The 14,336-nt window shown below is 55.3% G+C and overlaps 8 protein-coding genes across 8 annotated transcripts in view; 5 read left to right on the top strand and 3 right to left on the bottom strand.

Annotated features, from left to right (window-relative positions):
- Positions 1–4: 4 nt before the first annotated feature.
- LTR77_002845 (uncharacterized protein) lies at positions 5–793 on the top strand (the record flags this gene model as incomplete). Its single annotated transcript, XM_064800104.1, has 1 exon — positions 5–793. One exon carries the CDS (start codon positions 5–7, stop codon positions 791–793), a length of 789 nt encoding a protein of 262 aa, XP_064661443.1.
- A 724-nt stretch (positions 794–1,517) lies between these two features.
- Positions 1,518–4,171, bottom strand: LTR77_002844 (uncharacterized protein; the record flags this gene model as incomplete). Its single annotated transcript, XM_064800103.1, has 2 exons — positions 1,518–4,013; positions 4,079–4,171. 2 exons carry the CDS (start codon positions 4,169–4,171, stop codon positions 1,518–1,520), a joined length of 2,589 nt encoding a protein of 862 aa, XP_064661442.1.
- A 275-nt stretch (positions 4,172–4,446) lies between these two features.
- SLM5 (asparaginyl-tRNA synthetase) lies at positions 4,447–6,023 on the top strand (the record flags this gene model as incomplete). Its single annotated transcript, XM_064800102.1, has 2 exons — positions 4,447–4,706; positions 4,754–6,023. The coding sequence occupies 2 exons, from the start codon at positions 4,447–4,449 to the stop codon at positions 6,021–6,023; spliced, it is 1,530 nt and encodes a 509-aa protein (XP_064661441.1).
- A 596-nt stretch (positions 6,024–6,619) lies between these two features.
- LTR77_002842 (uncharacterized protein) lies at positions 6,620–7,783 on the top strand (the record flags this gene model as incomplete). Its single annotated transcript, XM_064800101.1, has 2 exons — positions 6,620–6,707; positions 6,756–7,783. The coding sequence occupies 2 exons, from the start codon at positions 6,620–6,622 to the stop codon at positions 7,781–7,783; spliced, it is 1,116 nt and encodes a 371-aa protein (XP_064661440.1).
- Positions 7,784–8,434: 651 nt separating this feature from the next.
- Positions 8,435–9,665, top strand: MRS4 (Fe(2+) transporter; the record flags this gene model as incomplete). Its single annotated transcript, XM_064800100.1, has 6 exons — positions 8,435–8,484; positions 8,540–8,609; positions 8,668–8,703; positions 8,763–8,895; positions 8,957–9,046; positions 9,100–9,665. 6 exons carry the CDS (start codon positions 8,435–8,437, stop codon positions 9,663–9,665), a joined length of 945 nt encoding a protein of 314 aa, XP_064661439.1.
- A 1,259-nt stretch (positions 9,666–10,924) lies between these two features.
- On the bottom strand, positions 10,925–11,255 carry LTR77_002840 (uncharacterized protein; the record flags this gene model as incomplete). The annotated part of the gene is made up of 3 exons (XM_064800099.1): positions 10,925–10,959; positions 11,015–11,135; positions 11,196–11,255. 3 exons carry the CDS (start codon positions 11,253–11,255, stop codon positions 10,925–10,927), a joined length of 216 nt encoding a protein of 71 aa, XP_064661438.1.
- An 847-nt stretch (positions 11,256–12,102) lies between these two features.
- KGD2 (2-oxoglutarate dehydrogenase complex E2 component) lies at positions 12,103–13,461 on the top strand (the record flags this gene model as incomplete). Its single annotated transcript, XM_064800098.1, has 3 exons — positions 12,103–13,053; positions 13,105–13,338; positions 13,393–13,461. 3 exons carry the CDS (start codon positions 12,103–12,105, stop codon positions 13,459–13,461), a joined length of 1,254 nt encoding a protein of 417 aa, XP_064661437.1.
- A 646-nt stretch (positions 13,462–14,107) lies between these two features.
- HTA1 (histone H2A) overlaps positions 14,108–14,336 on the bottom strand; it is a gene marked incomplete at both ends in the record, with an annotated part of 659 nt that continues 430 nt past the window's right edge. Inside the window, one exon of the mRNA XM_064800097.1 lies at positions 14,108–14,166. Within this exon, the coding sequence (XP_064661436.1) occupies positions 14,108–14,166 (59 nt within the window). The remainder of the gene's footprint in view (positions 14,167–14,336) is intronic.

Below are 14,336 nucleotides of genomic sequence, written 5' to 3'. Positions count from 1 at the left end.
GATCATGACAAGCGCTCCCGTCTCCCGTGGCCACACCCCCCTCCCCGAGTCCCAAACCCTCCACCTCCCTCGCATCCTGTGCCTCCACGGTGGCGGCGTGACCGGCGACGTCTTCCGCGCCCAAGCCCGCTCTCTCATCAAATACCTCCCCGACTTCCGGCTCGTCTTCGCCGACGGGCCCTTCTTCTGTGATCCCGGTCCAGGCATTGTGCCGGTGTACCAGGACTGTGGACCCTTCAGACGCTGGCTGCGATGGTTACCCGAGCATCCGGAGATCGACAACGAGGCGGCGACAGAGGAGGTCATGTATGCCATCGAGACGTGCAAGCGGGAAGACGAAGGGGATGGGCCGTGGGTGGGACTGATGGGCTTTAGTCAAGGTGCGAAGTTGTCGAGCAGTTTGCTGTATGACCAGCAAATCCGGGTAGAGAAAGAGGGAAAGGCGGATACGGATTATAAGTTTGCGGTGTTGCTTGCCGGGAGGAGCCCATTGGTGAGCTTTTGCGAGCACAGCAAGAGTCCGGCATGTGTGGATGCTGGGGCGATCAGCGAGGGCTTCAAGTTTGACGGCGAGAGTCCGCATATCCTGAAAATACCGACGATCCATGTGCATGGCTTGGCCGACCAGGGTTTGCATCTGCACCGGAAGATGATGAACCAGTACCACGATCCGAAGTCGACGACATTGATCGAGTGGGATGGAACACATAGAGTCCCGATCAAGAAGACGGATGTGGAGAAGATTACAACTGAGATATATCGCGTGGCCAGAGAGCAGGGAGTGAAGGTATGAAATGATGGAAGACGACGCAAATATGAAGAAAGAGAGGCATGAGGGAGACACTGATTGACTTACGCTTGGGTGCCTACCTATGGCTTCGGCGTTATTCTGCTATGCGCTGCAAATAATGGCCTAATACAGCGTTCTCGAGAGGATGAGAAAGCGGCTCTGACCGCACCCCAGGCAAGGACGAGATCAATACCATCGGCATCAGAGGGTCCCTCGGGAGAGACGGAACATCTGAGAGATCTGTTACGGCGACGATCTTCGTGAGGCGGTGTTGTCCGAGAACGTATGGGAACCGGAGCACCCGCTATTACACTGACGCAGGACGGACGGGTCATGCAGCGAAGCATGTGAAGATCGCCCGGCCTAACCCCGGCACCGAATAAAGAAGGTACTTAATTCCATTCAACAATTCAGCATTCCAACACAAGACACAAACCAAAGCAATAGCTCGAGTTATGTTCTACCCCACAAAATCTCGCTAGACATCTCGTTAAGCAGAGTGCGAGTTGATTAGCGATGATCTGCCCCTGTAGTATTATGGGTGGTGAGTTAGTCACGTGACATGTAAACGTAAACACCAAACTTGGGGATTCTTTTTTGCTTTTGCGAAGGGTCGTGGATGTGAAGGTCGGTGTTTCGAGTGTTGGAGATTGTCCTTTGTGCACATGGTAACGTGACAATACAAGGTAAATGCTACAAATGCTAAAGACAATCGTATTTCATTCGTCTACCCTCCTCGCTCTCCAAATTCCCTCGCCCAATCCTCGAACTCCTTGAGGCCCTTGCCACTCACACTGGGTCTGATGTTCACCAGACTTGCTTCAAAGTCGCTCATCTTAATACCCCTGATATCCTCTGGTTTCATGTGCAAGAGCTTTTCACCCAAACTGCGCAAAGGCCCCATCGCTGCATCTTTCGCTAGAGCAGTGATATCAGAGCCAGAGTAATTGTCTGTCAGTTGAACGAGACACTGAAGGTCTTTGTCATTCAAGCTGTGCTTCTGGGCCGCCAATAAGGTCCTCAGCTGTTGCTCCCGCACCCACGCTTCCGGCAATGGGATGTACTGTCTTCGCACAAAGCGACGGCGAGCGGCTTCATCGATCGCCCACGGCAGGTTGGTCGCTGCGAGTACCAGCACCCGGGTGGCGTCACCTTCGCCATTCTTGGCTTCGCGGCCAGCGGCAGCCTTCTGCAAATCGGACCACTGGATCAGAAACTCCGTCTTGATGCGGCGAGTGGCCTCATGCTCGGACGTTCCGCCACGCGAGCCAAGCAGTGAGTCGATTTCGTCGACGAAGATGATACTGGGCGCCAATGCTTTCGCGATGGCGAAGAGTGCTCGGACGAGCTTCTCGCTCTCACCCAGAAACTTACTCGTGAGGCTCGAGGCGGAGATGGCGAAGAAGACGCTCTTGCTCTCAGTAGCCACAGCTCTTGCAAGCATGGTTTTGCCAGTTCCGGGAGGACCAAACAGGAGCATGCCTCGCGCCGGTTCACGCAGTCCCATGAATAAGTCTGGTCGCAAGAAGGGGTACACCACCGTCTCTTTGAGTGCCGACTTCGCAATGTCCAGACCTGCCACATCGTCCCAGTGGACTTCATCTCCTTGGATGACAACTTCGTTGAAGATCTGTTTTGCCGCGGCTTCATCCACACCCTTGGGCAGGTTCTTCATGAGCCTCTTAACCTTGTCATCCCACTCTTGTTGCTCGTTGGTCTGCGATGCTGCACCTTCACCAAGCCGATCTGGCGACTCATCACTGGATGGAGGTGTCACTGCTCGCTCCGTCACGGGCCGCTTATCTGTTCTCCGTTTTGGCGCCTTTCGCACAGCAGGTTCAGGGCTGCTGGGCGCATCGTTGTTGATTTTGAGGCGGTTGTTGAGCTGAGACTGAGCACTATCTAGCTTCTGTCGTTCGTTGATGGCGCTCACGACGCCCACTGCTCTGCCAGCCACAGCCTTTCGTGGTACGGCTGGTGCCGTCTTTGCTTGCACGGTCTTAGGAGATGCAGTCCTCTGCTGGTTGTCGGAATCAGAGCTTCGGTCTGCTTGTGATTCGGCGAAGGCAGATGGCTTCCTTGGCTTCGCGGGTGGGTGGTTCGGAAATTCCTTCATGTACGATATCGAGCTCGGCCCGAGTTGCGATATACTTGGAAGCGGCGGTTTAGATTGTTCATTGGGTGATGAGGGCTGCTGCAGTTGGGTCCTGTGCGGTGGCGGAGGAGGTGGAGTTGGTGGAGGTTTGGCAGTGTTCACAGAGTCATCGCTGTGAGAGAAGGCCTGCCTGGCATACGGATCAGAGACGGGATACTCGGGGTATGGTGGTGGGTGAGTCCTCGATTGACTGAGCCTCTCCAACTCGCTGCTGTGTCGTTGTGGTGGCATGTAATCTGCCGGGCTCGGCGGTCGTAGTACATTATCCGAGGTCCGCCTGTCAGGCTGTGTCGCTGGTTTATCTACTAGCGATCGAGTATAAGGGTCCCACGTGGAGGCTGCGGTTGTGTTCACACTGACGCTGCTGGCCGATCGTGCATCCTGGCCGCCCAAGCTTGGCCGCTGCGGTCCTGACCATACTTGCGCCGCGGCTTTTGATGCTGCCTGGGGAGGTCTCGGGCGAAGCGTTGTTGGTATTTTAGCAGCCGACTTGTCCTTTGGACCGTTTGTCCGCAATGTCTTCAGCATGCCGCCCTGCTTCTTCTCCTTCTCCGGGCTTGGCGTCCTAGAGCGAGTCCGGTTAGAAGTAGGGGGCGCGAGGTTTGTTGAGGAGGTGTCCTGCAGACTGTAAGTCCGCGGTGATTCGGGCCTTGAGCTTTTCCTGGTGTACGAAGGTCGCGGTGGTGGTGCTGGCCGTCTTTCCGGTGTCGGAGACGGTCGAGGTATATCAGCGTAGCTCGCCTGCGGTACGGTATTGCCTCCCAGCCACTGTGTGCTCTCGGTGTTTGAAGCGGTCTTCAACAGCGACGCCAGTGATTCCCTGCTCGTTTTGGCCGTATCTCCGCCCGGGTTCTTTGCTTCCTCCTCAGCCTCTATCCTGCTCTTCCTGAGAGCTTCCAGCAGGTCGACTCGTTCCTTGCACTGCAGTTCCATAGACCGCAGTGAGTCCTGCAGCGCCTTTTCGGTCTCGGTGCGCGGCTGGTAGGACGAAGGCAGCTTGTAGGCATTGTGGTAGTAGATCTGGTCCAGCGCATTCCGCCACGCCCGGAGTGCTTCGGGCTCATTGTTCTGCAGGCGCAAGTCATCGTTAGCAACGGTCTTCTTGCACGACAGGTAATGCTACTCAAACGTACCTGCCCTTCAAAGTAGATGGCCGTGGAGCAGATCAGATAGCATTCGTCGTACGTCTTCTGCATCGATGATGCCGGTGCCGATTTGCGTAACATCTTGGTCCTTCGCGCATGCTATTCTAGCAGTCGGATTTGTTGTTCACGTCGTGAATGATGGTGTAGCTGGACAAGACTTGAACTCTGTGGTCGCCCAAGCCTTCTTGCGTGACGTAGTGGGAGGCTCGCTGGAAACCGCGGGCTGTGCGCGTTCAGCTTTCGATTGGCGGAGTTGGTCTCGCGACAACAACTTCACTTTACGATCCTGCTGACACCTGAAAGGAAGTCGTTGGAAAGCGTGCTGTTAAGACGCATGTGTGTCGAAGTCACGGGCGATGCGAGCATGGCGGACCGCGTCACGAAGCTGGTTACACGGTAGGCAGGTCAACAGTCGCCCCTTTTCGGGCTCGTCTATCTACAACCAACGACGAGACGTCGCGGACATCTTAAAGAATGGCAAGAATGGGGACACGGTGTCGGCGACGGGTTGGGTGAGGTCGGTACGAAAGCAGAAACGCATCGCCTTTGCTGCTGTTGGCGATGGCTCAACCACAGAAGCACTGCAGGCAGTACTAAAACCAGAAGACGCAGCTGAGTGAGTAATATCACCGATGGAAATCAACCCCTGCTGACGGAAAAAAGGCTCTCACATGGTACAGCGGTAGAGCTGAAGGGAGAATGGAAGGCGTCAGTTGGCTCGAAACAAAGCCATGAACTGCAGGTCTCTTCGCTCGATGTACTCGGAAAGAACGACGCAGAAAGCAATCCTTTACAACCAAAGTATCAGACGCCGGAGTACTTGCGAAGCATTCCTCACCTACGGCCACGAATCGCCACAAACGCTCTGCTACTGCGACTGAGATCGAAACTCATTGCCAGTCTGACCAACTTCTTCGACAAGCAGAACTTTGTGCAATGCCATACTCCAATCATCACCTCGTCGGATTGCGAAGGGGCTGGAGAAGTTTTCACCGTCTCAGCGAACGCATCAAAGGACCAGCCTGTATCGAAGCTGGACTCTCCCGTTGAGCACTTCTTTCGAACGCCCAAGTATCTTACAGTGTCCGCTCAGCTGCATCTTGAAGCACTTGCCCAAGCCGTCAGCAAAGTCTGGACACTTTCTCCAACTTTCCGCGCAGAGCAAAGCGACACCCCTCGGCATCTAAGCGAGTTCTACATGCTTGAGGCTGAGATCTGCTTCACATCCGACCTGAGCGACATCATGGACGTGGTCGAGAACATGCTGCGATCTAGTGTCACATCTTTGCAGAGCGCGGCGGTATGGACAGAGCTTCTCAACGTGAAGCAAACGGCACCCGATGACGACAATGAGGATGGCAAGTTTGTCACGGCAGACGTACTTCAGCAGCGCTGGGATGGTATGGCGGCACTGAATTGGCCGCGGATTACGTACGCAGAAGCGATCGATATGCTGGAAGATGCAAAGACGACCGCCAACGGAAGCTTCACTTTCGAGCCATCATATAGGAACGGACTTCAAGCCGAGCACGAGCGCTACATCGCCACCAGCGTCGGCAAAGGCAGGCCAGTCTTCGTGACCGACTACCCTCGCGTGCAGAAGCCATTCTACATGCCACCATCAGTATCGACAAGCAACAGCAAAGGTTCGCCAGATACGGTCGCGTGCTTCGATCTGCTCGTACCAGATCTATGCGAGTTAGCTGGTGGATCAATACGTGAGCATGGCTCGAAAGAGCTGCTCGAGGCGATGCGACAGAAGGGCGTCGTAGGCAAGGATCTGGAATGGTATCAAGATCTGCGGAAGTATAGCAGCGTGCCCCATGGTGGCTTTGGGCTGGGGTTCGATAGGTTGATCTGCTATCTTGCCGGCGTCGCGAACGTGAGAGACGTTGTGGCGTTTCCGAGGTGGTTTGGCAGGGCGGATTGCTAGCATGTGCTTTCAAAAATGACATGTCTTCCACCCACTGTCACACGAGATCTCCTCAACACCGAGCCATGAAAAAGTACCTTCCATCTTTGGCTAGATCGGCGGCAGATCTGCAAGCGCCCTGCAGCGCATCCCGCACCTGCAGCTTCGACACGCTTCGAGAGGGGCAAGTGTCGTTGAGACAACAGCAGAAGTGCAGTTCGCGAGCATCTTCAGAGAACTACGATATCGCATCAATCGATCCCAGAACATCGTGCTTCATCAGAGCTCAGAAGCATAAGGAAGCCGTCCGCAGCCTGGCGATCATAGCTCCGCTGGATTCGACGGGATTTCTACGGTCACACAAGCAAGCCTCCTTCTGCTGGCTGCACGTTCACAACACCTTTTGCGATAGATCAGGACGACTCAGCTCACTGCATTTGGTACTCATTGGACCCAGACTTCGTGTCTGGTTCTACCAGGACCAAGGCAATTTGCAAGCCAAAACCCAGCCATCTGCACGACGATAACCTCATCTCGATCGATCCCACTGGGTCACATTATAAGTTCTGTTGACACCTCTTATATTACCATCTTCTACCACCATCACCACAACCACAATGGAAACCGCAAACATGACCAATCGGCAACCCAAAGCCATGCACCCCAACGAGAAGTTTTTCCAATACTTCACACATGAAGTCACAGGTAAGACATGTGCGTGTGAACCTGTGCCCCCGACCTAACACATCACAGACATCCGAGAACAAATGGAACGACTCGAACAACGAAGTGTGTCCGGCGGCGAACGAGCAGACGCTGTGGACCACTGCCTCGCCAGCATCGCCCGCCTGTCCAACGAAGTCAAGGACGCCTCATCACACCTCCCGGCGTACGACCAGCGGACGTATGGCACAGCAGTCAAAGCGCTGTCCGACCAGCTGCAGAACATCCGATCGACCTTCGCCCCGCGCCCGAAGTTCTCCTTCAAGTCTGGGTCAATGTTCACGGCGAGAAAGAACGAATCTGCCATCAGCTTGACTGACGCTGCCGAGCCTACGAACGAGAGACAAGGACCGGCCGAAATGTCTACCGACTCGAGCTACGTAAATTCGCCTGCTGAGCCCAGATCACCTACAATTGAGGCGGAGGGGGAGAGGCCTATTGCGGATGCTGTCGATCTGGCGCGGATACGGCAGCCGTCGTTCTCGCAAGCAACAACCATCAACATGGGCGATCATGACGGCGTCCACATCATCCTACCGTCCTCAGCAGCTCATGCGACCAGCTCTGGCACCCTGTCCATGCTCCGCCGTTGCATCGTAGACATGAGCAGGCCAACGACAACCGGCCAACCTTTGGCCGGACTCACAGTCAAGAACGTCAAGCAGTCTCTGGTCGTCTGCGGACACGTCAACGGCGCTGCTCACCTGACCAACATCTCCAATTCAGTCATCGTGGTCGCCAGTCGCCAATTCCGGATGCACGAGAGCCGCAACTGCGACATCTACCTCTTCACCAGCAGCCGCCCGATCATCGAGGACTGCCAGAACATCCGCTTTGCGCCGCTGCCCGAAACGTACAAGGCGCATGAGCATGAAGGGGTGGAGAACCAGTGGCAGAACGTGGACGACTTCAAGTGGTTGAAGAACGAGCACAGTCCGCATTGGAATATCCTAGACGAGGCTGAGCGCATTCCAGAGAGCGTGTGGACGGGTGTGGTGCCTGGTGGACCGCAACATGGGACGGAGGACATCCTGCGTGCGGTGGGCGTGGCTCAGTGAGACAGTAAACGAAGGGAAGAGACATCGACTGAAGCATGGATTAGCGGACTTTCGGACAGCGTGAGACCTGCATGGATAGGTAGCAGAGCATATGATGATCCTCCATAATGAAATGCAAGACAACTGATAGTAGTGTCTCGTACGAAGCCGTTCGGTCTCTCCATCCTACCTCCGGCGAGAGCGCGTTTGGCCGCCCAAAATGGCAGTAACCAGCGAGATCAGTTATCTGCCTCTTGCCTCCGCGACGCCGGCGGTGTGATCAACTTGAAGTCTTGACTGATGCCAAATTGACAGCAGCGTTGTTCATCTTCATCCGCTCATGCTCGTGCTTTTTCCGATCAGATACAACGATATCAAAATCTGATAGCGCAGCTCGCAAAGTGAAGTCGCAGTGACGCCCGCGGAGCTCTGGAAGTCCAGAAAGCAGAAACTAGCGCGAGACCCATTACACCTCCATGTCTCTGAAAGTTTAGATAGATCTCAGACACCTCGGCGCGGCCATTCGTTTGCTTTTCCACCTCCATCCGACACACGCCCGCCACCCCCTATATCTCCAGCGCAGTTGGTTCTCTCGGGTCGAAGAAGAATCATTACATGTCCGGAGCCAGGCCTACGACAGTGGATTCGATACTGGCCCCGTCGGGCGCTGGAATGGCAGCGCACGACAGAGTCATCCCTCAGGTCGAACAAGAAGAATACGAGTACGTCGCCGATGTAGCGGGAATGGGGAAGGACAGGTGCTGACGATGCGCGCAGTTATGAGTCCCTTCCACCGAACTTCTCGCTCGCGGCGAATATGGCCGCTGGCGCATTCGCGGGCATTGCTGTGAGTTGCGGCTAAGAGCTGGATGGGATAAAAGACGAAATGGCTGACGCTATGGCAGGAACACTCGGTGATGTACCCAATCGATCTGCTGAAGGTATGGAAGAGCTCTGCCGAGACACGGGAGGCCAAGGGGATGCTGACGGTGTGAGATAGACACGGATGCAAATGGTGAATCCTACACCCGCCGCGATCTACACTGGCATCGGCAACGCAATCACAACCATCTCGAGAGCAGAGGGCTATTTGTCATTATGGAGAGGCTTGTCGAGTGTAATAGTGGGAGCAGGTATGTGAACACGGGACAAGCGGAAGATCGCGGAGGTTCAGGCGGCTGACATCTTGTACAGGTCCAGCACATGCGGTTTACTTCGCTACCTACGAGGCCGTGAAGCAAGCCATGGGCGGTAATGCCTCTGGCCATCATCCGTTGGCAGCAGGTGAGTTGCTTCGCCTTACCACTCACTCCCAGCAGTATACTTACTCTCCCCAGCATCCAGCGGCGCATGCGCGACAATAGCGAGCGACGCCTTCATGAACCCCTTCGACGTCGTCAAGCAGCGAATGCAGGTCCACGGCTCCACCTACCGATCGATCGTCGAGTGCGCAACCACAGTCTTCCGGAACGAAGGACTGCGAGCTTTCTACGTTTCCTACCCCACGACACTCATGATGACCGTGCCATACACCGCTTTACAGTTCACCGCCTACGAATCTCTGACGAAGGTCATGCAGCGGCATCGAAGAGTAGGATACGATCCGTTGACGCATTGCACGGCGGGAGGTTTGGCGGGTGGTGTTGCGGCAGCGGCAACTACGCCGTTGGATGTGGTCAAGACGCTGCTTCAGACACGGGGTACTTCATCAGATCCAGAGATCAGGCATGCGCGAGGGTTGTTCGGCGCAGCGGGCATCATCTGGAGAAGAGAAGGCGCGAGAGGTTTCTTCAAGGGCACAAATGCGCGAATTGTCACTTCAGCACCCAGCACGGCGATCTGCTGGTCGGCATATGAGGTTGCAAAGGCGTACTTCATCCGGGTGCAGAATGAGACGACTTGAGATGGATGAACGGGGATGCGTACACGATTTTCGCTTCGTTGAGTCAAGCTGCGCTGGACATGCCTGGTTGCGGCCGCTTTCTGATGCCCTCGCCTCGGCCTTCAGGGGGCTTTACGGCTTGTCAAGAAGCTCCTGTCCCGGCTGTGCGACTCGCTCGAGAGGAGGAGAATTGACGGGCGGAGACAGCTGCCCGCAGACTGCGAGCGGCTTCGATTGTTTGTATCTGTGGACACCGTTTGCATAAGCACAGCACTGGCGCTGGTGGTCGCGACGCGCAGCATGCGCCGATTGAGATACCTGGTATGGGCGGCGTACATCATCACGGATGGGGACGTAGAAGGCGGCCATGCGTTGGCCCAGATGTATTCATAGACCGTCAGCTACCCATAGGTCGGATGAATCGATCTACTTGAGCCATGTGTGCGCCCTCGATCCACTGAAAATTATTTGCATCCCCAATATGTTCTTTGACTCTGTAGCAGACTTCCGCGCTCACATTGAACATGAGCCAGCGCGGTCTGGTCTGCGTCCAATCACAATGAGGCTTACCCCAACCCTAATTGTTCCGCTCTGCATACCCTCCCCGGTCCCGGCGGCGGCGAAAACGATGATTAGAGAATCGAGGTCTTATTTTCTTGCTGTCTGGGTATCTCTGGCAATATTGGTGCAATTTTTGCCGCTTTCCAGGGGCTCTGGGACGTTTTGGTCGTGATTTATCTTTCAAAATGGACGATTTAGAGGAAGAGTTGCAAGTCACGTGTAGATTGGAGGTCATCTTTCGGAACGAACAAACATCTTGATCGCAAAACTACAACGTGAAGATAAGGAGGTCAAGGAAGGCGTCGTCCAATACCAGCAAGAAAATAAAACCACACGGGACGGTTCAATAGCGCTGTCAAGTGATGCTCTACCGACATTGGATATGGAGACGCGGTGGCTTCTGCGCCAGCGTGTGTCGAGTCACGGAAGCGTGCGATCGCACTGGAGCACCTACAATGGGACTCGGCCAGCCAATTGTCCACGGAGGAACTTCAGCAAGGCGACACAGTGCCCAAAACAACAGTACGCAGCAGAGCAACGAGCTGGGCTCAGCAGAGCACCTCCGCCATCAAAAGACCCTCGTCTGACGCACCGTAGGCATTCGGTTCATGAAGGGAGTGGGAGAGAAGCATGGCGGAGATTGGGTTTGACCAGTTTTGCTTCGCCTGTATTTGTTTGTATATACACAATGCGGCCCCGAGACTCCAGAGCTCCCGTATCTATACATGCATTTCCTTGTGGGTCATAGGAGGAGCTACACACATCGTCAGTTGCCATTCAAATGCGCATATCGGAACCCAGGTACATACCTTCCGCCGAAGGAGGGGGGAGGTTCCGCTGGTACTTGCTTCCACCAGGCGCGGTGGGTGGCCGGTAGGGGTCGGGGTGTTTGTATGAGTCCAGCAGTTGTTCCGTCTGCTCGATGATTTCCTGCGCAGTTTCATGTCAGCTCCCATGCACACCTGAGAGTTCTTCCTGCAATGCGCCTACTCTTTGCTGCCGCGGCTGTGTGACGTGCTTGTTCGCTTCGAAGAGGGATCGGATGTACATTGCCTGGCCGCGCCAGATATTTCGGTGGATGGCCCAGTCGAGGGAGAGTTTGAGGGACTGTCGGTAGAGGGATCTGGCTTGCGTATTAGTTCCAGTTGTTGGACCTCACGGGCATCGGAGGAGCTGCTCACAGGACGTGTGTTCGGGAGGCCATGCTGGCAGGTGAGCGGGCCGCGAAGGCCTTGGGTGTTCGACTATGCCTCCTCAAATACGACTGCTCTCCGAGTAACGCCCAGTCGTGTGCAGTAGCCGGTAGTATCGAGGTGGTGATATGGAGGAGGTGGTGGTTGGAAGACGGCGGGACTTCGGATGAAGCTGCCGGCGCCAATGGAAGCCAACGGGAGCAAGCAAGCTCGGCTTGGTTACAAACATCCAACTCATCAAGCTGCTATACCTCACACCAGACCTCGAAACCGCTTCTTGAATTGTTCTTCGAAGTTTTGACGTGGTACTGGGAGCTCCTCAAAGGCAGTCTGCCGTCTCTCGGACCATGTCGTCGTCACAGTGTCTCCGCCGGCTCGCGACCAACCCCCGATCGACCTCCCTCGTCCGCTGCTCTCCTAATGCGTCGCGATGCCTCCTACGCTCCCCTACCGCCTCGAGAACGGTCGCGAGTAGCTACTCCAGCTTATCACGACCTTCATACGTCTCACAACCACGGTCAGCATTCTCAAGACCCACAATTGACAAGCCAAGTCTTACAAACAGCAGGAAACCAACGTACATCACGCAGTCACGACAGTTCAGCCTGTCAAGTCGCTACAATGGTGAGCTTCCTAGGATGAATCCGGTAGCTTGTCGTCTCTAACCCGCGTTTGCAGAGGAACAGATCGTCAAGACGCCAGAAATGGCAGAATCAATCACCGAAGGCACGCTGAAGGGATGGACGGTAAAGGAGGGTGACTACGTCGAGCAGGATCAGGAGGTCGGCTCCATCGAGACCGACAAGATCGACGTCGCCATCAACTCGCCAGCAGCAGGAACCATCAAGAAGTTCCTGGCGAACGAGGAGGACACCGTGCAGGTTGGGCAGGATCTGATCGTGCTGGAGCTTGGTGGAGAGCCAGGACAGTCGGCTCAGAAGGGCGATGCGGAGACAAAAGACTCCGCAGACTCTTCGCAACAAACTTCATCCGACAAGGGAGGCGAGCAGAAGGGAGGTGAGGAGAAGCAGCCTGAGCCTGAGCCCGAGAAGGAGCAGACAGGCGCTGGCCGACCCAAGGAAAAGGAGCAGAAAGAGCAGGCTCCTCCAGCGCCCCAGCAGAAGTCGGAGGAGGTCAGCAAGCCCCAGCAGCAGGAACAGAAGCCCTCGCAACCCAAGCAAGAGCAGAAACCATCCCAGCCCAAGCAACAAGAATCCTCCTCGAAATCAGAATCACCCTACGGCAGCCGCTCGGAGAACAGAGTCAAGATGAACCGCATGCGCCTCCGCATCGCCGAGCGCCTCAAGCAATCGCAGAACACCGCCGCCTCCCTCACCACCTTCAACGAAGTCGACATGTCGAACCTCATGGACATGCGCAAGCAGTACAAGGACGAGATCTTGAAGAAGACGGGCATCAAATTCGGCTTCATGGGCGCGTTCGCGAAGGCTTCCATTCTGGCAATGCAGTCTGTGCCGACGGTCAATGCTAGCATTGAAGGACCCGGTGGCGGCGACACGATCGTGTACCGCGACTATGTGGACGTGAGCGTGGCTGTGGCGACGGAGAAGGGGTTGGTGACGCCTGTGGTGAGAAACGCAGAGAGTCTCGATATGGTCGGGATTGAGCGGTCGATCTCAGAGTTGGGCAAGAAGGTACGTCTCCTTCACTCTTCCCGGCAGCACTGCTTCCGCTAACTTGAGCAGGCCCGCGACAACAAACTCACCATCGAAGACATGGCCGGTGGCACCTTCACCATCTCCAACGGCGGCGTCTTCGGCTCCCTCATGGGCACACCCATCATCAACCTCCCGCAGACCGCCGTGCTCGGCTTGCACGCCATCAAGGACAAGCCGGTCGCGATCAACGGGAAGGTGGAGATTCGTCCGATGATGTATCTGGCGTTGACGTACGACCACAGGTTGTTGGACGGGAGAGAGGTGTGTTCATCCTGAATACTGAGAGATCCGAATGATGCTAATGTTGTCTCGCAGGCTGTCACGTTCTTGGTGAAGATCAAGGAGTACATTGAGGATCCGAGGAAGATGCTTGTGCCGGTGTAGTCGGGGCTGTTAGAGAGTAGAAGGGGAGGAGGGGAGGGGGGGAGTGGAGAGCAATGCGAACTTGTAGCGATGATTGTTCCTGTGTATAAAAGTACGACCTACCATCCCTTGCGCATTTCTGTTTCCGCCTGAGCCGTCTGAAAGCCGTATCGTCGCTGGTTTTGAGGTCATCATGCTTACCTTTGCGAACGGCGCCCATCTCTATTTCAACTTCGATTTTCATCTCGTCAATTTGCAAACCGCTCATCCTCCTTCCTCTTCACCCCGAACATCAAGAGCCATCGCTCATGTGTACCTTGAAGATAACGAAATCGCAGCAAACGTCGAAGTCAAGCATTGCAGAAGATGAAGAAGGAAGATAGGAAGTCGAATGTTCAGATCAGAAATGCTCTCCATTCACGGTGGTATCATCATAAGCTGCTTCTCTCTGGTGCCCGTGGCCACCTCGTCGCTGCCACCATCACAGGGCCCTATGTTACACATCCCTGAGCTGCAGCATCATCGCAGCAAGCAATAAAAAGGAAAACACCCCATGACCGAATAGTGCTCATGCCCGCCCTGTGCTTGAGCCCCATTATTCATTCAAATCAACCCCGCCCATCGTACGCCTTGTTGGAACCCATCTTTGCAATCACGAACCGAGCATCTACAGCTCTTGGCTGGGGCCCTTGCCCTTTGCGCCGGAAGTCTTCTTGGGCAGCAGGTCTGAAAGAGAAGATGAGTCAGTGGATGTGGATGGGATGTGGGTGGAAGGTGTAGCTTACTCTGGTGGATGTTGGGGAGGACACCGCCCTGGGCGATTGTGACGTGGCCGAGCAGCTTGTTGAGTTCCTCGTCGTTGCGGATGGCGAGCTTAAGATGACGGGGGATGATAC

The sequence above is a fragment of the Saxophila tyrrhenica genome (assembly GCF_035928015.1).
Source record: "Saxophila tyrrhenica strain CCFEE 5935 chromosome Unknown scaffold_4, whole genome shotgun sequence".
NCBI classification, from domain to species: Eukaryota; Fungi; Ascomycota; class Dothideomycetes; order Mycosphaerellales; family Extremaceae; genus Saxophila; species Saxophila tyrrhenica.
Note: the sequence above shows the minus strand (reverse complement) of the source record. Positions and strands in the feature narration are given on the sequence as shown.